This window comes from Castor canadensis, chromosome 5 (assembly GCF_047511655.1).
Source record: "Castor canadensis chromosome 5, mCasCan1.hap1v2, whole genome shotgun sequence".
Lineage (NCBI taxonomy): Eukaryota > Metazoa > Chordata > Mammalia > Rodentia > Castoridae > Castor > Castor canadensis.
In genome coordinates, this window is record NC_133390.1 from 131,637,966 (window position 1) to 131,663,521 (window position 25,556).

The window sequence follows — 25,556 nt, forward strand, 5'->3', positions numbered from 1 at the left end:
CACTGCAGGGAAAGGAAAAGTAAGTACTTCGAGCCCACCTTCAGGGAACAGACTTGAGCTTTTGGCTTAAATAGAAAAAGAGGGCAGGGGTAAGATGTATGCATAGTTAAACAGTCCCAGTCATGCTATGGTCTGGTTAGTCATTATCTCAGTCCTGGTTTGGGAAGGGTTCAGGAGAAGTTGAGATTGCTGAGAGGAGCAATCTGGTCAGGATAAGCAAGTCATTGTTGCCCAGTAGGTGGTCTGTCCTGTGGAGGCTTTGCTATTCCTCTCCTTGGAAGCAGTTTCCTTTGTCCCTCCTTGTGAAGATGTTATCAATCAGTTCTGTTCTTGGATTTCAAGATGGCTACAAGATGAATGGCTCAGAGCAAAGACAGATCCAAAATGGAGTCAGCGATGCCAAGCTATTTCTCCTGCTTCAGTTAATTTATGGGCCCAAGTTAGGAATCAGTGGTTTTCAGCAAAAGCAGCTTTTACATACCTGTTACGATAAGAACTGTGATACATATTTCATTTAATTCTCACAATTTTTCCTATAGGTGGTTATTAAAACTCATACTGATGAGGCAACAGAGTAGTTAGGTAACTTACCCAAGGTCACACAGCTCATAAAGTGAGTAGAGCATGCATCCAAGTTTTGCACTTTCAGCTCTGTCGTCCTCTGACTTTCATTTGTTTGCTTGTTTTTTAAGACAGGCACTCACTGTGCAGCCCATGCCAGCCTCAAACTTAAACAACTCCTGCCTCACTTCCCAAATGCTGGGATTACAAACATTCACCGCCACATTCAGCTTCACTCTTTTAAGTTTAAAGCAGTTATTTAAAAATATTTGAGACATAAGAGGGGGAAAATGTCCTAAATTAACAGGAGTTCAAGGCTGGGCATGTTAGCAAGGACCTGAAGACACAGCTCTCTGGAGGTTGAGGTAGGAGGATCACTGAACTCCAGGAGTATGAAACCAACCTAAGCAACATAACAAAACCCTGTCTCAAAGACAAAAACAACCCCCCCACGAGTTCTTGCCTAGATGATCATGGGAAATTTCCTAACCATATAAAAGAGATCATTGACACAAAAACAACTCATTTTATTTGGCTAATTTTCGAAAAGCAGTATTTATTTCTAAAAAGTAATATTGGAGAAGGGTGCCAGTGCCTCACACCTGTAATCCTAGCTATTCAGGACACAGAGATCAGGAGAATCGTGTTTCAACACCAACCAGAGCAAACAGTTCACGAGACCCTATCTTGAAATAACCCATCACAAAAAAAGGGCTAGTGGAATGGCTCAAGGTATACGCCCCAGTTAAAATAAAAGAAAAAAGTAGTATTAGATTTCTTGTTGGCTAACCCTAGAAATTATGTTGCTCTTTTGCAAATATACCTAATAGTTATATATATTATCTGAAAAATGAGCAAGGGAATGGCCTACTTTGAAAATGAACCTCTGGAGCTTATCCTTTTTTTTTCTTTTTAAATACTGGGTAGGGTTTTAACTTAGGACCTCACACTTGCTAGGCAAGCCCTCTACCACTTGAGACACTGTGTCAGCTCTTTTTTGTATTGGATATTTTTGAGATAGGGTCTCGGGAACTATTTACCTAGGCTGGCTTTGAACCTGGACCCTCTTGATCTCTGCCTCCTGAGTAACTAGGATTACAGGCATGAAGCACTGGCACTCAGCCAATAAGGAAGCAATTTATTTAAGTGTTTTTTATAAAACATCCAATTCTTCAGTGAACTCTGCTGCAGGATTGTGATCCAAAGACAAGCATTACAATCCTTCCTTCTCATATACCTTTTCAATTTCCAGAGGCAAAGTCCCCTAAGGATCTTGAGACTTACTTCCTTGTTTGTGAAATGGGGACAATAGTGAACCTAAGGAGTTGTGATGATTCAGTCTCTCCTTCAGCAAATATTTATGAATTGCCAATTATGAGGAAGGACACTGAAGATAAAGCAGTAAACAAGGTCCTTTCTTTAGAGTCTACATTGCAGTGTGGGAAAACATCAGTACACAGATATGGACATCAAATATAATGGTGATAAGCACTAAAGAGAATGAACACAGTGGGCACCAGAGGCTCATGCTTGTAATCATAGCTACTCAGGAGGCAGAGATCAGGAGGACTGAGATTCAAAGCCAACCCAGAGCAAGTAGTCCACAAGACCCTATCTTGAAAAAACCCATCACAAAAAAGGGCTGGTGGAATGGCTCAAGGTGTAGGCCCTGAGTTTAAGCCCCAGTACCATGAAAAAAAAAAGAAAAAGAAAAAGAGAAAGAGTTAAGTGTTCAAAGAACTCACAGCCCCAAATGGGATGGGAGTAACCCTGTGGGTGTGGGTCACAGCACCCCAAAGAATTCCAGGTAGCAGAAATCAAAAGAGCAAAGGTCCTGAGGAGGGGACTGGCAGTGACAAAAGTAAGAAGTGAGACAATAGTGAAGGTGGCAGATCACTTAAGCTATGAAAATAGTTCAGGTAAGGAATGATGGCTGCTTGACTCTGGGCGGGGATGGTGGAGATGGTAAATGGAGATCCTGGAGAGATTTGAAAGAGTAGCTGGCAAAGCTTTATGGCAGGCATGCTGTGGAAGAAAAAGGGAAAAATTAAGGATGGATGACTTGTGGCTCACTCATGTAACCCTAGCTACTTGGAAGGCTGAGATCGGGAGGATCATGGCTCGAGGCCAGCCTGGACAAATGCCTGGTGAGACCCCCATCTCCAAAATAACCAGAGCAAAATGGACTGAAGGTGTGGCTCAAGCAGTAGAGCACCTGCTTTGCAAGCCCTGAGTTTAAACACACCACACACACACAGAAGTAAGAATGGCCCCAGAATCTTGACCGAGCAAGTGCAAGGACAGAGTGGCCATTTTTCAGAAGGGGAGGTTTATGGATAGAGTTGGGATGGAAGAAGATTAGGAAGCTTAGCTTTGAACACAGTAGTGTGGGTGCTTGTTAGAAATCAGTGATGAGTAGATTTTTAGATAAAAGAGATTGAGGTTCCAGGAAAGGGTGTGACCCACAGATACAAATGTGGGCTTTATATGCATCGAAATGTATTTAAAGCGTAGCTAGCCAGAAGATGAAGATCATATGGCAAGGTCTAGTGCCAGCAAGAAAGATTCAATACCCCTTATATATATATATATATTTTTTTTTTTTTCTCCTTTCAAGTTCTCCCTTTCTTACTTGCTTTTTATTTTTTGCCAGTGTTGGGGATACAACGTAGGACCTTGTCTGTGCTATGCAAGCCCCTACCACTGAGCTGTACCCTTAGCTCTTTTTATTTATTTTATTTTTTAATTTTTAAAAATTTGAAAAAGGGTCTTGTGACTGGAAGCTGCAATCCTCCTGCCTCAGCCTTTTAATACCTGTGATTACAGATGTCTCCTACCAGGCCCCACTGCTTTTTTTTTTTCTTTTTTTCCTATAAAAGAGGACTTTATGACTGCTAGATCAAAACTTTTTTCAGCACACTTTACTTTCTGGATCCCCAAATCTACAGTACTGTAAGAAAAAAGTGAATACGGAGATATCCACAATAATAGGAATGCAGGTTGTGATACTTAATGACTTGGTCTAAAAATTCTTTTGCAACAAATGTCAAAACATCATTACAAAGCTAATATAAGTAGCCATTACATTTCTAAAGGCCAATAGTTTTCAAACTGACACAAATATTGAAATTACAAAAGTAACTTTGAAATAAGTAGACAACTATATCTCTTGGTTGTAGATCATTTGTAAAATTAATGCCACCATATTAAAGAAAGCCAAAGCTAAAAACAAATTTATGAAACTACCCTTTTTTTTGCCTTTTCTTATGATGGATAGAAATTAGTTTTTAATTTGGGTTTCTCAAGTGCAAATTTATCTTTGAAACGTACTTCTTCACATCTGCCAGTTCTAATCATTTTTAAAAATCTAAACTCTAGAGCTGGGCCGCAGTGGCCCATGCCTGTAATCCTAGCTAGTCAGGAGGCAGTGATCAGAAGAATTGCAGTTGGAAGCCAGCCCTGGCAAATAGTTCCAGGAGACCCTATATCAAAAAACCCTTCACAAAAACAGGGCTGGTGGAGTGGCTCAAGATGAAGGCCCTGAGTTCAAGCCCCAGTATCGCAAATATAAATAAACTCTAATACATGTTTTCAAAGAGTAAATTGTTTGTTTTTCATATATTCAGCCCAAAGTAAAAAAACAAAACTATGTTTCAAATTAAATATTAACTACCTTTGAAAGCATAATTTTAAGGTAAAGTCTTAGTTAGAAAATAGCTATAAATCATTAGAGCAGAATACCTCCTAAAAACCCTAATGGCAGTATTCTGGGGGGTTATCCAGTGTTAGGAGAGCCAGAGGCCCTGGGATGGGAATGGAGGGAACTTGCTTTGTGCGGTGGCGCTCGTTGGAGGACCTGTTTCGGGCTAGACGTCTTCCCTGTGTTCTCACCGTTGGAACTACTGAAATGGGACGTGATTGGGTTTGTCTACGGGCGACACTGGCATCGGGACCAAGGATACCCTGGAACTCTAAACTGCCCGACCCTAATCGGCCGCGCTTCGAAACCCGGTAGTTTAGTTCTGCCCTGGCGATGACGCACAGCTACAGCTTCGTCCGCCCTTTCCCAAGATGGCTGAGGATCAGCGCTGGGGATGCTGGGTGCACTCCCCGCGGAATTTGGGAGGAGGTGATAGGGGGCGGAGTTAGGGTTGGGTCGGCTCAAACTTGGCGTTGATTGGCTGGCGCAGCCAATCTGCCCCTCCCCTCCAGGAGCTGGTCTGTAGCGGGCGCAGCGGCCTGGGGATGGGATGTGAGGGGCGGTGGGATCCCGGCTCCTGGCGGCAGTGGCTGTGAGCTGTAGCGACTGCGCCGAGGGAAAGGCGAGCGAGGCCATCGGGCTCCGTGGTCAGCTGGTCCTGTCGGCCACGGGATGAGGAAGCGGACTGAGCCCGTCACCTTGGAGCATGAGCGCTGCGCCGCTTCGGGTTCGTCCTCCTCCGGCTCGGCCGCCGCGGCGCTGGACGCCGATTGCCGCCTGAAGCAAAACCTGCGCCTGGCGGGCAAGGGGTCGGCTGAGCCGCGGTGCGCGGCGGACCCGGGCATGAAGCGGACACTGGGCAGGTGAGGCGCGAAGCAGAGGGTGTGTGGGTCCCTCTTCTGGCCCGCAGGTACCTCCCGAGCTCCCACCGCCACCCCTCGCCTCAAGTTAGCTGCCTACTGGAGCACCCATCACTTGTGCGCAGCTCTGGTGTCCTCTTCGACCCTTTTCGCCTGGCCTACAAGTAACTCCCAGCCTTCGTCCTTTTCCCCTGGCACCTGCCCTCCTAAGTCCCTTCACTCGCCTGGGGTCCACTCTGGCCCTCGCGCCTTCCACTTGCCCACTCAGCGCTTCGAACCCAGCCTTGCACCCCTACCCTTTCCCGGCGGCTACTCCTTTGGTGGCAGGGGACGTCATGACCCACCATGGGAGAGTAGCATAGCCAGATGGAGAGGCGTACCCCCTCGCCGGGACACCCCGCACGTAAGAGGTGCAACGTGCAGGGAACCGCTCGGACCCGCTTTGCACTGGACCCGGGTACTGAGCGCATTAGCCAGCGCCCCTTTGTTTGGATGCTTATGGATACCCTGGTCTCTCACTTTGGTAGTTCTTCTCGGGTAATTGTTAGCGAAGCATCGCTCAGGACTGCTGGACCTTTGGGGGAAGGGTTAAATGGCTAAGGGTGACCCAAGGGTGTCCAAGGATGCACCGCATCTTCAGCTGTTGGGAGGAAACCGGTCGTTGGCTGGGCAGGTGACTCGAGGCACTTGAAATCTGTACACATGAATTGGTTATTGGGAATCGTTATAGAATCCTGAAGTTTGGTTTTTTGCGTTCTCCTTTTGGGAAAAAGAATGCGGTTATGTTAAGCTGATTTAAAAATTGAGATAAGTAGGAGCATTTTTCACAGGCACAGATTTCTTTTCCTCCATGCTGGTTCCTTAATTATCTTGGTTGTTTGTAGAACATATCATGCATGGCACTTTGAAAACCTTGATAGTTCATGATATTGTTTGAGGAAGTTAGTATATAATATCCTCAGGTGTTAGTGTAACAGCCATTTCTTCTGTGGCCAATCCAAATGCCCTTAATTGACACTGGCCACTTAAGCGTAAGGTATTTATCCAAAGAGCCCCTAAAGAAATCAGAACTTCGGCTTGAGTGCTTAAAAGTTCATGAAATTAAACTACAGACGCGTCTTAAGTCAGCAGTTCTCAATTCTGCTAAAAGGACATGGACTGACAGTTTGGTTTTTGCATGAGGGGTAAAATTAACAACTGATTAGTGTCTTTTGTGAAACTGATCTTTTCTCTTTGCTGTCTCTTAAGAAAGGTTTACCCATATTAAAAAGTCTTTATTAGCTTTGATAGACTTTTATTAATAGGCTTGCATAAAAGTTAAGTAAGTTGGAAAACTCTTCCTTTAAAAAAATCAAATTTTTATGTACTGTCTTCTCTGGCATCTTCCTTGAAGGATGCATGGGATTAAAAGGGCCTGATTAATTTTTCATTTTGTGTCAGGGGAGAAAGAAACATTCAAGGGTTGTCCACGTCCTTTAGATGAACAAAAGGCTATCAGGAAAATAAAAAGCAAAATAAAGGGAAAGAATGCTAAATTTGTGTGTCACCATTTGGCTTCCTTTTCTGTTGCCTTTTCCCCAGCATTCTAGTGCTTTACTTAGGCCTTTCCTAACCAGCCCATTCCTATTTACTTATTACTTACCTGATAAAATTGTCATAATTGCATGCATACTTTCTGACTTGCTTGACCTGTGTCTCCTCTCCAACAACAACGGAGTGCCATGAGAACAGCTTACTTTCTCCATCTCTATCTCCAGTGCCTATCACATAGTAAGTGGCAGAAAATTCCTGTCAAATCAATGAATATCTGCAGAATAAATTCCTAGAAATGGAATTGCTGGGCCAAGGGGTGTATTTATAACTTTGAAAGGTAAAGCCAAATTGCCCTCTAAAGAAGTTGTGCTGATTTGTACTCCTATTATCAGTGTAAGTTGCCTCCCTCAGTTACTGTATATTCCCATGTTTTGACCTTTGTCCAATGAAAGAAAATGGTATCTGATTTGTAGCTTTTCTTTGCGTTACTTAACTGTTAGGTGGCATTTTTGTGTCATGTATAAACCTATCGTATACTTTTGCAATTACCGTCTTTTATGGCTCTCCTCTGTTTGGGTCCTCCTTCACATTTCGTTTAGTTCCTTGCTGTGGTTGCTCCTTGGCTTCCAAATATACACAAGTGGGGAAGGCAATGTAATGATCCTTCAGGTCTCTTAGTTTCAAGTTTTCACTGCTTAGGAAATCTTGAATTCTTCCTCTTCCTCTCCATTGTTTGTAAGGGGGGGTAGGAAACAGTAATATTTTAAAACAAATGATCTTATTCACAAATACTTCATAGGGTATTTTGAACAAATAAGGACTTTTTGAGATATATAGAATGCTGATGTTATAGTTAGCAAAATCAATAATTTATTATATAATATTAATATCATTAGATAATATCTAACTTCTAGCTCACATATACATTTCCCAAATTATCTTAGAAGTCTTTCTTTTTCCAGTTCTGGGATTTGCACTCAGAACCTCATGCTTGCTAGGTATGCACTCTAGCACTTGAGCTACACCACCAGCCCTGTTTTGTGTTGGATATTTTCAAGATAGAGTCTCTCAGAGTATTTGCCCAGGCTAGCATTGAACCGTGGTCCTCCTCATCTCTGCCTCCATAGTATCTAGGATTATGGGTGTGATCCATGGGCACCCGACTTGTTTTTCAATTTTTATGTCACTTACTTCTTTTGTGATTTCATGGTATTTCCAAAACAAAGTTTAGTAGAAGGGATGATACTGGTACCTTTGACTACTTCCTGACTAATGAGAATACTTCTAGTATTTTTGACATTAAATGTCATCTCAGTTATTTCACTAAGGGCCGTGATGCTGATGTTATTTTTTAATTAAAAATATGATTGCTGAACTTTTTTTTTCCAGTGCCATTTCAGCATCTATGTTATTATTATAGAGATTTTCTCCCTGAACCTGCTAATATGTTGAGTAATAGATTTTATATTGTTAAATAATTCCTGGGATGAACTGTTATTATATAACAAGAGCCTATTGATATTTAGAAATTTTCCAACATTTGTAAGGCTGGTCTCCAATTTTCTTCTTCAAAAAATTTTATTAGAATGCCCTTGCTGAAAAAAAAATTATTTTGGTAGTGCTAGGGATCAAATAAATGTTTGATACTGTCTTTATCTAGTTGTATTAGTGTTTTCTATAACTTTATTGAAAGTTTTCTCTGACCAGGAGGGATGGTATGAGCCTGTAGTTGCAGCTCCTCAGGAGGCTTACTTAGCTTACAAGTTTGAGGCCAGCCTGGGCTATATAGTGAGCTCATCCCTTGGGGAAAAAAGAAAAGTTTCTCTTTTCTATGTTAGCCAATTTAATATTTTCAAAATTGTCTGTTTCTATAAAATTTGGTAAAAAAATTCCCCTATAAAACTGACAAAGCCAGCTGCTTTTTGTTTTTTAAGTTAGTACTTTGATAACAATTACAGTTTCTTCTAGGATATCAGTCTGTTTAGGATGGCTATCTCATTCTGGGTTTAGTTTGGTGACTTGTGTGTTCATAGAAAATCATCCACTTAATCTAGCTTCCTCTTCCCCTCCCCCCCCCCCACAGAAAAGGGTAGGTGGTTTGTGTTTGTTTGTGATATCACCAACTTGTAAAACATTCAGAAGAAAACAACTTTGAAGGTCACAACCTCCAGGTTTTTGTTTCTTTTTTTTTTTTTTTTTTTATATCTTGGCTGAAGGAAAATTTTTAAAGGTAAATATTTTATTAACTCCAACACAGTGGTTGTGGGAGACTTTAACATCTCATTATCATCAATAGATAGGTCATCCAAACAAAAAGTCAATAAAGAAATTCAAGATCTAAAATATACAATAGATCAAATGGACCTACTTGATGTCTACAGAACATTTCATCCAACTTCTACACAATATACATTCTTCTCAGCAGCCCATGGAACCTTCTCCAAAATAGATCATATCCTAGGGCACAAAGCAAACCTCAGCAAATATAAGAAAATAGAAATTATACCATGCATACTATCTGATCACGATGCACTAAACTAGAACTCAACCACAAACGTAAAGACAAAAAAACATGCGAACAGCTGGGAACTGAATAACTCATTACTTAATGAACAATGGGTCATTGATAAAATAAAAGAGGAAATTAAAAAGTTCCTGGAAGTCAATGAAGATGAAAACACAATCTACCGGAACCTATGGGACACAGCAAAGGCAGTCCTGAGAGGACAGTTTATAGCCATGAGTGCATATATTAAAAAGACTGAAAGATCCCATATCAATGACCTATTGATACATCTCAAACGCCTAGAAAAACAATAACAAGCAAATCACAAAACAAATAGGAGAGAAATAATAAAAATAAGAGCTGAAATCAATGAAATAGAAACCAAAAAACCATACAAAGAGTTAATGAAACAAAAAGTTGGTTCTTTGAAAAAAATAAACAAGATCGACAGACTACTGGCAAACCTGACTAAATGAGGAGAGAAAAAACCCAAATTTGTAGAATCAGGAATGCAAAAGGGGAGATAATAACAAACACCATGGAAGTCCTGGAAATTACCAGAGACTACCTCGAGAACCTATATTCAAATAAATTTGAAAATCTTAAAGAAATGGACAGATTTCTAGATACATATGATCATCCAAAACTGAACCAAGAGTTCAGTTTATATTATCACCTGAATAGACCTGTAACACAAAATGAAATTGAAGCAGCAATCAAGAGTCTCCCCAAAAAGAAAAGTCCAGGACCTGATGGATTCTCAGCTGAATTCTATCAGACTTTTAAAGAAGAACTGATACCAACCCTCCCTAAACTGTTCCACAAAATAGAAAGGGAAGGAAAACTGCCTAACACATTTTATGAAGCCAGTATTACACTTATCCCCAAACCAGACAAAGACACCTCCAAAAAGGAGAACTATAGGCCAATCTCCTTAATGAACATTGATGCAAAAATCCTCAACAAAATAATGGCAAACTGAATTCAACAACACATCAAAAAGATCATTGACCACCACATAGTAGGCTTCATCCCAGGAATGCAGGGGTGGTTCAACATATGAAAATCAATAAACATAATAAACCACATCAACAGAAACAAAGACAAAAACCACTTGATCACCTCAATAGATGCAGAAAAAGCCTTTGATAAGATCCAACACCATTTCATGATAAAAGCTCTAAGAAAACTAGGAATAGAAGGAAAGTACCTCAACATTATAAAAGCTATATATGACAAACCTACAGCCAGCATCATACTTAATGGAGAAAAACTGAAACCATTCCCTCTAAAATCAGGAACTAGACAAGGATGCCCACTATCTCTACTCCTATTCAACATAGTATTGGAATTCCTAGCCAGAGCAATTAGGTAAGAAGGAATAAAAGGAATACAAATAGGTAAAGAAACTGTCAAAATATCCCTATTTGTAGATGACATGATCATATACCTTAAAGACCCAAAAAACTCTACTCAGAAGCTCCTAGACACCATCAATAGCTATAGCAAGGTAGCAGGATATAAAATCAACATAGAAAAATCCTTAGCATTTCTATACACTAATAATGAACAAACTGAGAAAGAATATATGAAAACAATTCCATTTACAATAGCCTCAAAAAAAAAAATCAAATACCTAGGTGTAAATCTAACAAAGGATGTGAACGACCTTTACAAGGAAAACTATAAACTTCTGAAGAAAGAGATTGAGGAAGACTATAGAAAATGGAGAGATCTCCCATGCTCATGGATTGGTAGAATGAATATAGTAAAAATGTCGATACTCCCAAAAGTAATCTACATGTTTAATGCAATTCCCATCAAAATTCCAATGACATTCATCAAAGAGATTGAAAAATCTACCGTTAAATTTATATGGAAACACAAGAGGCCATGAATAGCTAAGGCAATACTTAGTCAAAAGAACAATGCTGGAGGTATCACGATACCTGACTTCAAACTGTATTACAAAGCAATAACAATAAAAACAGCATGGTACTGGCACAAAAACAGACATGAAGACCAGTGGAACAGAATAGAGGACCCGGATATGAAGCCACACAACTATAACCAACTTGTCTTTGACAAAGGCACTAAAAATATATGATGGAGAAAAAGCAGCCCCTTCAACAAAAACTGCTGGGAAAACTGGTTAGCAGTCTGTAAAAAACTGAAGCTAGATCCATGTATATCACCCTATACCAAGATTAACTCAAAATGGATCAGGATCTTAATATCAGACCCCAAACTCTAAAGTTGATACAGGAAAGAGTAGGAAATACTCTGCAATTAGGTGTAGGTAAGAGCTTTCTCAATGGAACCCCAGCAGCACAGCAACTAAGAGATAGCATAGATAAATGGGACTTTATAAAACTAAAAAGCTTCTGCTCAACAAAAAAATGGTCTCTAAACTGAAGAGAATACCCACAGAGTGGGAGAAAATATTTGCCACCTACACATCAGACAAAGGACTGATAACCAGAGTATATAGGGAACTTAAAAAACTAAATTCTCCCAAAACTAATGAACCAATAAAGAAATGGGCAAGTGAACGAAACAGAACTTTCTCAAAAGAAGAAATTCAAATGGCCAAAAAACACATGAAAAAATGTTCACCAGCTCTAGCAAGAAAGGAAATGCAAATTAAAACCACACTAAGATTCCACCTCACCCCTGTTATAATAGCCATCAACAACAGGTATTGGCGAGGTTTTGGGGAAAAAGGAACCCTCTTACACTGTTGGTGGGAATGTAAACTAGTACAACCACTCTGGAAGAAAATTTGGCGGCTACTTAAAAAGCTAAACATTGATCTACCATTTGATCCAGCAATACCATTCCTGGGGATATATACCCAAAAGACTGTGACACAGGTTACTCCAGAGGCACCTGCACACCCATGTTTATTGCAGCACTATTCACAATAGCCAAGTTATGGAAACAGCCAAGATGCCCCACTACTGACGAATGGATCAAGAAAATGTGGTATCTATACACAATGGAATTTTATGCAGCCATGAAGAAGAACGAAATGTTACCATTCACTGGTAAATGGATGGAATTGGAGAACATCATTTAGAGTGAGGTTAGCCTGGCCCAAAAGACCAAAAATCATATGTTCTCCCTCATATGAGGACATTAGATCAAGGGCAAACACAACAAGGGGATTGGACTTTGATCACAAGTTAAAAGCGAGAGCACACAAGGGAGATATGAGGATAGGTAAGACACCTAAAAAATTATCTAGCATTTGTTGCCCTCAACGCAGAGAAACTAAAGCAGATACCTTAAAAGCAACTGAGGGCAATAGGTGAAGGGGACCAGGAACTAGAGAAAAGTTTAGATCAAAAAGAATTAACCTAGAAGGGAACACACATGCACAGGAAATTAATGTGAGTCAACTCCCTGTATAGCTATCCTTATCTCAAGTAGCAAAAACTGTTGTTCCTTCCTATTATTGCTTATACTCTCTCTTCAACAAAATTAGAGATAAGGGCAAAATAGTTTCTGCCAGGTATCAAGGGGGTGGGGGGGAGGGGGAGGGGGTAGGGTGGGTGGTAAGGAAGGGATTGGGGGCAGGGGGGAGAAAAGAAATTACCCAGGCATTGTATGCACATATGAATTAAAAAAAAAGGTAAATATTTATGTAATTCATACACTCCCTAAGAAGAGCAACTGTATATTAGTTTCACTTTATACAATGTCTGGTGTGAGGAATTGCTGGGCAGATGAGGGATTTTTGTGGGATTTTCATTTTCTTTTCAGTAGCTCTGGAATTATTCAGAATGTGCATTAAAAGTATAGGTGGTCTAGTTTGGATCCTGCATAGGCATTCATGAGATGTACAAGAGCTGTGTGTCTCAGTCAACTGGTCTTCATCTTTCTGCTCCCAACCCCCAGGCCATATCTATTGGATGGAGAGAACAGTGAGCTGCATGGGAGTTTCCACAGCCAGATCACCCTCTAGTGTAAACACCAAAGAACACACTCATCACCTTTGGTTCTTGTTCAACTCAAAGAATGGGCCTCGTCCAGAGTGTTCGTGCCTTTATCATAACCTAGAAATGCAGGTGGCTGAGGTAAATGTCTATCTTCTCAGACTTCAGCCTTGCCAAGCATCCCTGTATAGTATCTCTGCATCTTACTTTACAGATTGAAAAGATGAGAGTGAGTTTTCAGCCAGCTTTTGTAGCTAAAGCCTAGTTTTTCCATTTTTTCTCCTACTTCACCCAGAGTACAGTCTGGACCAGGACTGTGATTAGGAAGCAGGCAGACTTTCTCTGTGGTACTCAGATGGTTCCCCACTGAGTCCGTCTCTTCCTAACTTGGCCTACCTTGTCGTGACCATGTTTAGGCGTGAAGCCCTGAGTTCAAACCGGTCTTACCGGAAAAAAAAAAAAGTATATATATAGTTCAAACTATAGCATTTTATTCTAGTAGTCCTCAAAAGTCTTAACTCATTTAGCATCAATTCAAACACCCAATGTTCAGAGTCTCATCTGAATTAGATATGGGTGAGACTCAGCAGAGTCCATCCTGAGGTGAATTCTCCTGTTGTGAGTGTATAATTAAAACAAGTAACCCACTTCTAAAATATAGCAGTGGCGTAGGCATAGGACAGACATTCCCAGTCCAGAAGGGTGAGGTAGGCAGGAAGAAAGAAACTGGTCCCAAGTTAGTTGAAGTCACAATAGGGAGAATAGCATTAAGTCTTTAAATTAGAGAATGGTCACTTCTGACTACATGTCCCACATCCTGGGCACACAGGAGTAGGCTTGGGCCTTCCAGGTCTCAGGCAGCCCTGGCTTCTGTGACTTTGTTGGGCTCAGCAGCCCTCACGGATTAGTCTCATGCTTCCAAGTTCTCCTGGGTTTATGCTTACCTGTTGGTGTTACTACAGTTGTGGGATCTTGGGGGTGGCCCCACCTCTGCAGCTTGGCTAACTGTTACCCTAGTGGGGACTCTGTGGTGGTTCTGCCCCTGTGACAGGTCTCTGCCCACTGTGACGAGTCACAGGCTGTTGGCAGCATCCTTTGAAATCTTGGTAGAAGAAGCCGGGTCCACTCAACTCTTGACTATGCCTTCCACTAAGTTCCAGGGCATAGATACCATGGGCTACTGTCTTTGCTACTTTGCAACACAGATGGCTTTTACTCTGGTTTCCAATGCCTTGTTCCTCATTTCTGTCTGAGTCCTCAGTGGCCTTTGCTGTCCTTATTTCTATAAGTATTCTGATTGCAGCTACTCAAGTAAAATCATGAGTAGTTTGTGACTTTCCCTATAACTCTTTCTCTGAGCTTTCACAGAGTTATCCTTAATGTTCTGTTTATGGAAATACAGGCTTTTCTAGCCTACTTCTCCAGATTCTTCCACCTTCTAGCCATTTCTCTTCTCTTCCCTTCCCTATCTATCTGTCCACCTACCCACCCACCTATTTATTTTGTGATACTAGGATTTGAACTCAGGGCTTCACACTGGCAGAGCAGGTGCTCTGTCACTTGAGCCACACCTCCAGTTCATTTTGCTCTGGCTGTTTTGGAGATGGGGTCTTGTGATCTATTTGCCAGGGTTGGCCTTGAACTATGATCCTCCCAATTTCAGCCTCCCAAGTAGCTAGGATTTCAAGCAGGAGCCACTAGTGCTTGGCTCCTATTTATTTTTTAAGATAAGGTCTTGTTTTTTACCCAACACTGGCCTTGAACTCTCTATGTAGCGCAAGCTAGTCTCAAACTTGTGATCTTCCTGCCTTAGCCTCCTGAGTGCTGGGATTATAGGTGTGCATCATCATGCTGGGCTTCTCATTACCCAGTTCTAAAGCTGCTTTCATGTTTTCCAGTGTTTGTTATAGCAACAACACCACTTCTCAGTATCACTTTTTTCTAAGTTTGTTTTTTACAGCTGTAACATAAGTCCACAGACTGGGCATATTATAAGCAATAGTTTATTTGACTCATGGTCCTAGAGTCTGGGAACTCCAAGGGCTGTATCTGGGCCTTCACACTGTGCCATAATATGGTAGAAGGCATCACATGGTCAGAGAAAGCACAGGAAGTGGAGCAACTCCGAGCAAGAGAACATGTGCCAGGGAGATTTCACTTTTATAGCAAGGCTACTCCCTTGGAAACTCAGCCACTCCTGCAATCCATTTGTCAAGGTGAAGACAGAGGACTGGGAAAGTAGCTCAGTGATAGAAGGCCTGTCTAGTATACATAAGGTCCTAGGTTCGATCCTTAGCACCAAGATGAAAGTGGAGAAGGAGTATAGTACAAGCAAACCCAAGAGTGCTAGAATTTAGCATTGGTTCTTGAAGCTTGAAAGAAATGGTCCTAAGCTTTAAAGTAAAGAATAAAATATTCAGTTTGACTTCAGTGAGTTTGACTGGTGGGATCTCTTTGTGAGTTTGGACATACTGACTGAAGTACTTATAATGGGAAGATAAGAATATTGAGAGTTGAAACCAGTTATTTTGATGCAGTTTCTAGAAGAGATAAGGCTTTTGACTTCCATTATTTTCTTCTCCTAATAATCTGTACAACAGATACACCCAGCCCTTTATTCTTGACCTGTGCCATTGTTGGTTCTGGAATTTCCACATTGTTGCTCTTGCCTGAAAGTGGCCATGTTAGTGTCAAGTATAGGTTATTCTATTCAGCAGTTGCTGTGCTTCTATATACTGTGCCAGGCCCTGGGGATGTATAGATTCAGGATGACAGTACTTTCCCCTAGGGAGTTGGCTGGCCGTCAGCTTTTATGATGGCACTCATTAGCTCTTGTACCCAAATGTTTTGATGGTGTCTGTGGCAGAGAGAATAAGGGATGACTGGAGATGGTCAGTCTGCTCTCACATTCATCCTTTTTGTTTTTATTTTTTTTTAGACAGGGTCTTTCTTTGTAGCCTAGGCTGGCCTGGAACTTCTGATCTTCCTGCCTCAGCCTCCCAAGAACTGAGATTATAGGCATGCACTGTCACTCTTTCTTTTCTTTTTCTCACTCTTTATTTTCAGCTTTGCCTTTAATTTATGTATGTATATATTTATTTTTGGTGGAACTGGGGTTTGAACTCAGGGCTTTGTGCTTGCAAAGCAGGTGCTCTGCCACTTGAGCCACACCTCCAGACCATTTTGTTCTGATTATTTTGGAGAGGGAGTCTTGTGAACCATTTGCCTGGGGTTAGTCTCAAACCACGATCCTACCAATCTCAGTCTCCCAAATAGCTAGGATTATAGGGATGAGCCACCGGTGCTCAGCAAGCTTTGCCCTTTCTTACATATGCCTTTATTGCCCTGATATTTTTTATGTGCTTATTTATCTTTTAGCCTCTAACTTCATTGGCAAAGTGATGCAAAATGCATCACTGGCCAGCTAAGCAAGCTAGAGATAAAAGAAAAGAAATTCTCACAGCGTAGGAACCATGGCAGGATCTAGGAGAAGGAAAAAAAGAAGACTGCTATTGTACAACATTTGATATTTTGTTTAGGTTCTAGAAGGAAGGGACTGTTACACCACTGCAGGCCAGCTGGGAACCTGCCAGTGGAGCTCCAAGGCCTCAAAGAGCATTTGCAGGGCCCACGGAGGGCTCTGAAGGTGTGAGGTCATTGTGAGATGTCCATTGCCATGGTGAAAGGCAGCCTCTGAGCTGCCATCTCTGTTTTACTCTGTTCCTCTCTAAAACAGTTTAAGTTTGTGTCTGATTCCAAAGTAATAAAGATTTGTTTATAAAAATTTAAAATAGAGTAAGAAAATTGAGGAAGTGAATGCCCCTCCCTCCTCCCCCAACCGCCTCGATAATTTTAACAGTGTGGTATATATTGAGAGTAACACATGTTCTTTCATTCATTTAACAAATAGCTTATTTTTTAAAAAATTGTTTTCAACAGTATTGCGGCTTGAACTCAGCCTCACTCTTGCTAGGCAGGGACCCTACCACTTGAGCTATTCCACTAGCCCTGTTTTGTGATGAGATTTTTTTTGTTTGTTTGTTTGTTTTTATGGTGCTGGGGAATCAAACCCAGGGCTTCACACATTAACAAGGCAAGTGTTCTACCACTGAGCCATAATCCCAGCCCTGTGATGAGATTTTCTGATATAGGATCTGTCAAACTATTTGCCCTCGCTGGCTTCAAACCATGATCCTCCTGTTCTCTGCCTCCTGAGTAGCTAGGATTACAGACGTGAGCCACCAGTGGCTGGCTGCATATTTTTTCATTCATTTAACAAATAGCTTCTTTCCTTTAGCCTTCATTGAAAGCTAGAGGATGTGATAAAATGTTGCTCAAGAGTTAGGAAGTTGCACTCTTTGCAGAGGTTACAGTCTCATGAAGGAGAAGCACAGCCAAAAAGGTAGCACATAAATACACAGTAAAATTTCAACTGAGTGATGAAGTGATAATAAAGAAAAATAAAACAAGGTAGGAAATGTGGTCATGTGTAAAGTCTTTGAAAATGAACTGTACCACAGTGGTAAAACTCTGTTTCTGCCAGCAAAATATGTCCTTCTCACAGTAGGACACCCAGCTATTCAACTCTGCCAACAAAATCCTCATGATTTTTTGTTTTCTTCTTTGTGAACAAAGAGACATTTATGGATTGCTCTTGTGTGTTTTATTATGGCCTTAAAGTTTCCATTTCTGTAGAGTGAAATTGTTCCCAGTACAAACTGTGTTGGACTAAGATTTTTGTAAAGATTTCAACCTAAAAACTAAGAAGAATTTAAACCAGCTATTTGTCTTGGGGAATGACTCTTTGCTATATTCTTTTGTTCCTATTTAGAGAATATTGTGGTCAACGATTTTGATGGTTATGGTAATGGAAGAATTAGAGAAAACCAATTATGAACACTTTATAAAGGATAAATAGAACTTCCACTTCATGTGGCATATAGTGTACGCCTGTAATCCCAGCACTCGAGACAAAGGCAGGAGGAGCACGAGTTCAAGGCCAGCTTGAGCTACATAGTGAGGAATAAAAAAAGAAACCATAATAACAACAACAAAAAATACCCCAAAATCTTCAGAAACTGAAATAACCACAGTAGCAATAATAACAAAAAGAGAGAAGATGTATGAAACAAAGTTTTTAAAACACAGCCCTAAGCAACAAAGATCAGTGATCTCTTAGAGGTGGCTAACAAATGAGGTGGGCTCTAGGATGGCTCCAACTTGATTGCCTTGAGAAGTTCCACAGTGTGGAACAGGGTGAAACTTAGGCATGGAGCCTGGTGGACTCCCTGAGTTGTGGATACGGAGCTGAGAGTCTGGAGAGACCAAAGTGGCTAGAATTTATAAGATGGAGTACCACAGAGGAGTGATCAGCACAGAGAGGAGCCCTGTGGTCACAGACAGTCACCCTTTAGGATTCAGGAGAGCACCAATCAGCTTCCTTGTTTGAGGAAAGTATCTGAGGCTGGGTAAAGAACTGCCTCCAAAAGATTAATCTGAGTAATAGGGATTAGAGGAAGCCCTGTTCTCTACAGCAAGACTGTAATTCCTGGGGCATGTGGTAAAACATTCAGAAACATCATACTTCAGTAGTGAGAAGTAACCAGCTCTAGACTGAGCACTTTTCTAGACCACCTAACTAATCACAAAAGCAAGGCCCAAAAGAATCAAACCATTGCCAAATAACTATCCTCAAACAAGGCCCAATAATACAATAAGAATACAGTATCTAGTAACCAATAAAGTAAAATTCGCAGGGTCTAGCATCTAATCAAAGATTATCAAGTAGACAGGTTTGCTCAGTTGCCATAACAGAGTATGGCAAACTGGATGACTTAAATGACAGAAATTTATTTTCTTGACATCCTGGAGACAGAAAGTGTATGATAAAAGGTGTTAGCAGGGTTGGTTCCTCCTAGACCTCTCCCTTTAGTTTGTAGATGAACACTTTTTTCCTATGCATGGATCTGTTTCTTCTTTTGCATGTACATTTCCAAATTTCTGCTTATAAGGATTAGTCATATTGGATTAGGACCCACAGACACTATTTCCAAACACAGTCTATTCTGAGGTTATGAGGGTTAGGACTTCGTATGAATTGTGGGGGATATAAGTCAGCTCATAACCCTGGGCAAGCAGAGAGGCAGGAACTAGGACCTATAACAAGGAGAATGATCGGTGAATGAAAACCAACCCAGAGTGTGTATATGGTGATGCATATCTATAATCACCCCCCCCAAAAAAAATAGAAAGGCAACGAATCCATAGGACATCAAAACAGCTATTCTAACTATATTCCATATGTTCAAAAACTTATGTGAAAATTAACCTGAATTAAATTTCTAAGGTTGAAAAACCAGGATATGAGATAAAAGACACTGAAGAGGTTAGTGGCAGATTCAACTTTAAAGAAGAAAAGCTTCAACTATATAACATGAAAAAAAAAAAAAAGCACTTTCCAAAAGCATCATTAGGGGCTGGTGGAGTGGTTCAAGCAGTAGAGTGCCTGCTTAGCAAGTGTGAAGCCCTGAGTTCAATCCCCAGTACATCACACACACACACACACACACACACACACACACACACACACACACACACACCATCATCTAATAGGCTTCAAGTAACCTTTTATGTGGGCAATTTGAGTTCCCAGAGAAAGGGATAAGAGAGAAAAATATTTGAAGAACTATTGGGCAGAAACTTTCCTGGCTTGATAAAAACTATACATCTACCACTAAGAAGCTCAGTGAATCTCCTGCACAAGAAACATGAGGAAAGGTATACACTAAGGCACTCATAATTGAATTGGTTAAAATGAGTAATAATGAAAAGTTAACACACACAAGATCAGAGAAACAGGCAATAGCAGATTTCTTGACTGAAAAAACATGCAAATGAGAAGACAGTGGAGCAATATCTTTAAAGTACTGAAAGAAAAAAAAGCTATGCACCTACAATTCTTTACCAGAGAAAATATGTTTCAAAAATGAAGCATGGTAATGACATTTTCAGACATACAGAAGGTCAAAGAGTTCATGATCAGCAGACTCGTACTATAAGAAATGTTAAAGATGTCCTTTAGGCAGAAGTAAAATTACACCAGATGGAAATCTGAATCTTCACAAATGAATGAAGAACATTGAAAATAATAGTGTGATAAAATGTTTTTATTACTTAAATTTTATTTAGTAATAGGAAGTAACAGTGTACTACAGGGTTTATAACATGTAAAAATGAAATTCATGACAACAAATGTATAGACTGAGAAGAAAGAAATGTGAGTATACTCTTGTTCCTATACATGAAATGTTATCATTCTACTCAAATGTAGAATGTGATGAAGATAGATATTGTAAACCTTTAAACAACCACTGAAACTAGAGTTATTACAGATAATCCAATAAACAGCATAAGATGGAATTTTAAAATTGCTTGACTAATCCAAAGGATGGCAGTAAAAGGGAAAAGCAGAACAGAAAGCAGATGGAGCAAATAGAGACTAGACAAGATAATAGATTCAGACTTAATTTACCATACGCCTTAGCAGTGCCAAAAAGAAAAATGTAGATGGCCTAACTACTCAATTAAAAGAGAGAGATTGTTACTTGGATAAAAAAAGCAAGAGCCAACTGTATGTATCTATTAAAAATGTTACTTGGATAAAAAAAGCAAGAGCCAACTGTATGTATCTATTAAAAATAGTGTACTGGGCCAGGTGTGGAGGCTTGAGCCTGTAGTCCTATCTACTGGGAGAATTGAGTTCCAGGCCAGTCCAAGCAAAAAGTTTGTGAGACCCCCATCTCACTTGATGGCTGGGTGTGGTGGGGCATCCTAGATAAGTGGGGAAACACAAATAGGAAGAACCTTGGTCCAGGTGAGCCCAAGGAATTAAGAAACCCTATCTCAAAAATAACAAACACAAAAAGGATTGACAGAGTGGTTCAAGTAGCAGAGCATCTGCCTAGCGAGACTGAGGCCCTGCATTTAAACACCAATATCACCAAAACAAACAAAACAACAACAACAAAAAAAAACTAAACCAAAAAAACAATGTACTTTAAATATAACAAAAAGTTTAAGAGGATAGAAATAAACCATATTAATACTAGTCAAAATGTACCTGGGATGGATGTATTATTATCAAAGTAGATTTTAGAGCAAAGATCATTCCATGGTGACAAAGGGATTTGTTAAGGAAGAGTATATAACAATTCTAAATGTTTTTACACATAATTGACAGAGCTTCGAAATACAAAGCTCAAAAATTGATAGAACTGCAAGGAAGATAGATGCTTATGCATCTATCAGAGATTTCAGTAACTGTTAGAAGTAGGCAGAAAACCAGCAAGGATGTGGCAGAACTAGAGACCACTCCCAAGCAAGCTGACCTGATTGATTGGTAGTCCATCCAACAACAGCAGATACACTTCTTTTCTTTCTCCCTTCCTTCCTCCCTCCCTTCCTCCCCTTTCTGTTCCTCCCCTTTTCTTTCCTTTCCGCTCTCCTCTGACACTCTTCCTTTCTCCCTTCCTTCCTTTATACTTTGATACGGGGTCTTGCTATGTAGCTCAGGCTGGCTTCAAACTCACAACCCTCCTGCCCTTACCTCTCAAGTGCTGGGATTACAGGTGTGTACCATTATGCCTAGCTGGATGCACATTTTCTTCAAGTGTACATGGAACATGGACCTGACAGACCATAATCTGGGCCATAAAAAAGGTGTTAGTAATATAAAAGAATTTAAGTCCTACAAAGTATGTTTTCTGACCACAGTGAATTAAATTTGAAATCAATAACAGAAAGATACCTGGAAAAATCCCTATTTTGGAAGAAATAAAAAGGGAAATTAGAAAGCAGTTCTGTGAATGAAAATGAAGACACATGTATGCCCCTAAAGCATCCTGGGGGGCTTTTAGCACTAAATGCCTATAGCAGAAAGGAAGAAAGGTCTTCACAACACATATAATAAAGATCAAAGCAGAATTCAAGGAATGGAAAATGAAAATAGAGAATGGTAATAGCAGCTTTAATGTGTAGTAGACAAAACCTGGAGACAACCTAAATGTACATCAAGAGGTGACTATAGCCGGGTGCAGTGGCTCATGCTTGTAATCCTAGCTACTCAGGAAATGGGAGACCAGAGGAACATAGTTCCTGGCACATCTGAGGAAACAGTGAGACTCTACCTCAACCAATAAAAGCTGGACCTGGTGGTACACAGCTGTTATCCCAGTTACTCAGGAAGCATAAATAGGATCACAATCTAGCTCGCCAGACATAAAAGCGAGACCCCATTTGAAAAATAGCTAAAGCTAAAAGGACTTAGGGGCATGGCTCAACTGGTAGAGTGCCTGCCAAGGAAGCGGAAGACCCTGAGTTCAAACCTCAGTACTGCCAAAAAAAATTTTTTTGTGTATCCATACAGTGGAACATTAGAGTGAAAAAAAAAAAGTGACGCAGAGCACCAAAGATTTTTAGGGCACCAAAACTGTATTCTCTGTTGTACTATAATGGTGGATACATGCCATTATACATTTGTGAAAAATCCACAGAATGTACAATAGCAAGAGGGAAGCCTATTTGTAAACTGTGGACTATGAGTAAAAATGTGTCAGTGTGTGTTCTTCAGCTGTAACAAATGTGCCTCTCTGTGGGAGGTGTTGATAATAAGGGAGGCTCTGAATGGGGACAAGGGGTTTATGTATCTGCTGCTCAGTTTTGTTGTGGACCTAAAACTGCTCTAAAAGATAAAGTTAATTTTTTGAGAGAGAGTAAATGAACTGTTGTTAGAGGCAACAATGAATGAACAAATGAACTTCAAAATAACTATGCTGAGTGAAAGCTGCTAGTAAAAAGATACTCCATGTGTGTAAAACTAGCAAATTCATAGTAATCTGTGGTGACAGAAAGTGATGCATAGAAGCTTGGGGACAGAGGGCAGGTTGGAAGGGTTGGGAGGGAAGTATTAAGTGATGCAGGAGGAGGACACATGTAGTGGTTTAAACCTTTAATCCAGCTTTGAGGGAGGCACAGGTAGGTTTGTGGTCCGAGACTGACGCTGGGCAAAACTTTAGACTGTATCGGAAAGATAACTAAAGCAGAAAAGGTATGGGGGTGTGGTAGAATGCTGCCTTAGCCCTAAGTTCAAACCTCAGTGCCACCAAAAGAAGGAGGGCAGAGGAAATTTTTTGTATCGGAAAGATAACTAAAGCAGAAAAGGTATGGGGGTGTGGTAGAATGCTGCCTTAGCCCTAAGTTCAAACCTCAGTGCCACCAAAAGAAGGAGGGCAGAGGAAATTTTTTGGAATGATGGATATGTTCACTGTCTCGACTGTGGTGATGTTTGCACAGCTATTTGCATAAATTAAAATTTGTCATTTTTTACACTTTTTATGCAGTTTGTAGCAATTGTGTCATAAATGTGTGTATGTGTGACTGAGGTTTGAACTCAGGACTTCACAGTTGTAAAGCAAGTGCTCTACCACTTGAGCCACACCTCCAGTCCATTTTACTGTGGTTATTTTGTAGATGGGGTCTCAAGAACTATTTGCTTGGTCTGGCCTTGAATCTCAATCTTCCTGACTTCAGCCTCCCAAGTAGCTAGGATTATAGGCATGAGCCACCAGCCCCAGCTCACAATAAAGCTGTTTTTTTTAAATAAACATATCTCCTGGGAGCTTGGGGGAGAAATCCCCCACCCACCCAGCTTTCACTGTACCCATGTTGTTGCCTTGGTTCACTCTGTGGTAGAACTCCTCCGTGAGTTTTGCTCCTACCAGTCTTTGGTATTTGTGAACATAGTTAGTGATGGAGAAAACAGGATATCTCAGGGTCAAGTTTCCTTCTATCTTTTTTTTTTTTTTTTAATTTTTTAAAATTTCTGGCCATGTTTCAGTTATTCCAAATGAGGATTTATTGGACTAGAAAGAGTCAGCTGGTTGCAGGCCCAGGATGTGAACTCATGCCCAGTGAAGGCCATTCCTGAGCAAGTCATTTGATAGTTGTGAGATTGGGTTCCCTTTCTCTAAAACGGGAGCGTTATCTGTTCTGCTTCCCTAGCTGGTTGTACTAAGATTTCAAAAGATACCAGCAGCCTATGAGCATAAAGTTGAATAATGGTTTCTTTCCTACCTACTCACTCCATCTACTTTTTCTGTGATTCAAAAGAAGTTCACAGAAGACATGTATTTTACATGTTAATTTTTTGCCTGGTTTTTGTTTCTTGAGATATTAAGATACATATTGCTAATATATATTTAGTCCTAATATTTTTGTATTGCATTATCACAGGTTTCAGAACTTTCTCAGATACCTTTATTTATTTATTGCCTATGAAAATAGCACTGAAAGGTAATTTCTCTTTTGTTCTCTTCATTTTGACCCAGAGTCTCACTAAGTCTTAGCCTCCTGAATGCTAGAATTATAGGTATGCTCCTTCATGCCCAGTTTAAGAACAGGTAGTTTTTTGGTTTTAATTTTTAGACACTCCTGTTGTCTCAAGCAATTATAGTGGTAGACAGTGTTTGTTGAGTGAATAAGCTGAATAAAAAAAGAAGCTGGGCACTAGGCACTGGTGTCTCATGCTATTGTCCTAGCTACTCAGGAGGCAGAGATCAGAAGGATCAAAGTTTGAAGCCATCCTAGGCAAATAATTCACAAGACCCTATCTGGAAAAACCCTATCGCAAGGAATTGGGCTGGTGGAGTGGCTCAAGGTGAAGGTCCTGAGTACAAGCCCCAGTACCGCAAAAAAAAACAAACAAACTGTAATAACTTCCCAAATGGAATGACTTTTTAAAAAATTGTTTTATCCAGGCATAGTGGTTCATAACTGTAATCCTAGCTACTCAGAAGGCCAGCCCAGGCAAAAAAGTCCACAAGAACCCATCTCAACCAGTAAGAACCTGAGTGTGATGGTGAATGCCTGTCATCCCAGTTAGGTGGAAAGTTAAATAGGAAGATCAGGCTGCCCCATGCATGAATGTGAGAACTTACTTGAAAAACATCTAAAACTAAAAGGGCAGGTGACTCATGCTGTAATCCTAGCTACTTGGAGGCTGAGATTGGGAGGATCAAGGTTTGAGGCCAGGCTGGACAAATAGTTTCCAAGACCCAATCTCCAAAATAACCAGAGTAAAAATGGATTGGAGTTGTGGCTCAAGTGGTGGAGCACCTGCTTTGTAAACATGAAACCTGGAGTTCAGATCTTGGTCCCATTAAAAAAAAAAAAAAGTGCTTCCAAGATTTCACCTTGATGCTGCATCCTCCTGAGGGGAGGAACATTGTATCCTCACATGGCAGAAGGTAGGAGGACAATCTAGCAAAATGCTGTCTGAAGTCTCTTTTATAAGGACTGTCATCCCATTCACGAATAAGGAGCCTTCATGATCTAATCCCCTCGTAAAAGCTTCAGTTCTTAACATTAATTTTGGAGAGGGTACTTTCAAGCATCAGATAATA

The 25,556-nt window shown here is 40.5% G+C and overlaps 1 protein-coding gene across 1 annotated transcript in view; it reads left to right on the top strand.

Annotated features, from left to right (window-relative positions):
• The first annotated feature begins 4,758 nt into the window (after positions 1–4,758).
• The window catches only part of Abhd12 (abhydrolase domain containing 12, lysophospholipase), a 78,338-nt gene continuing 57,540 nt past the window's right edge, over positions 4,759–25,556 (top strand). The window contains exon 1 of the mRNA XM_020184699.2: positions 4,759–5,124. Within this exon, the coding sequence (XP_020040288.2) occupies positions 4,934–5,124 (191 nt within the window). The 5' untranslated portion in view covers positions 4,759–4,933. The remainder of the gene's footprint in view (positions 5,125–25,556) is intronic.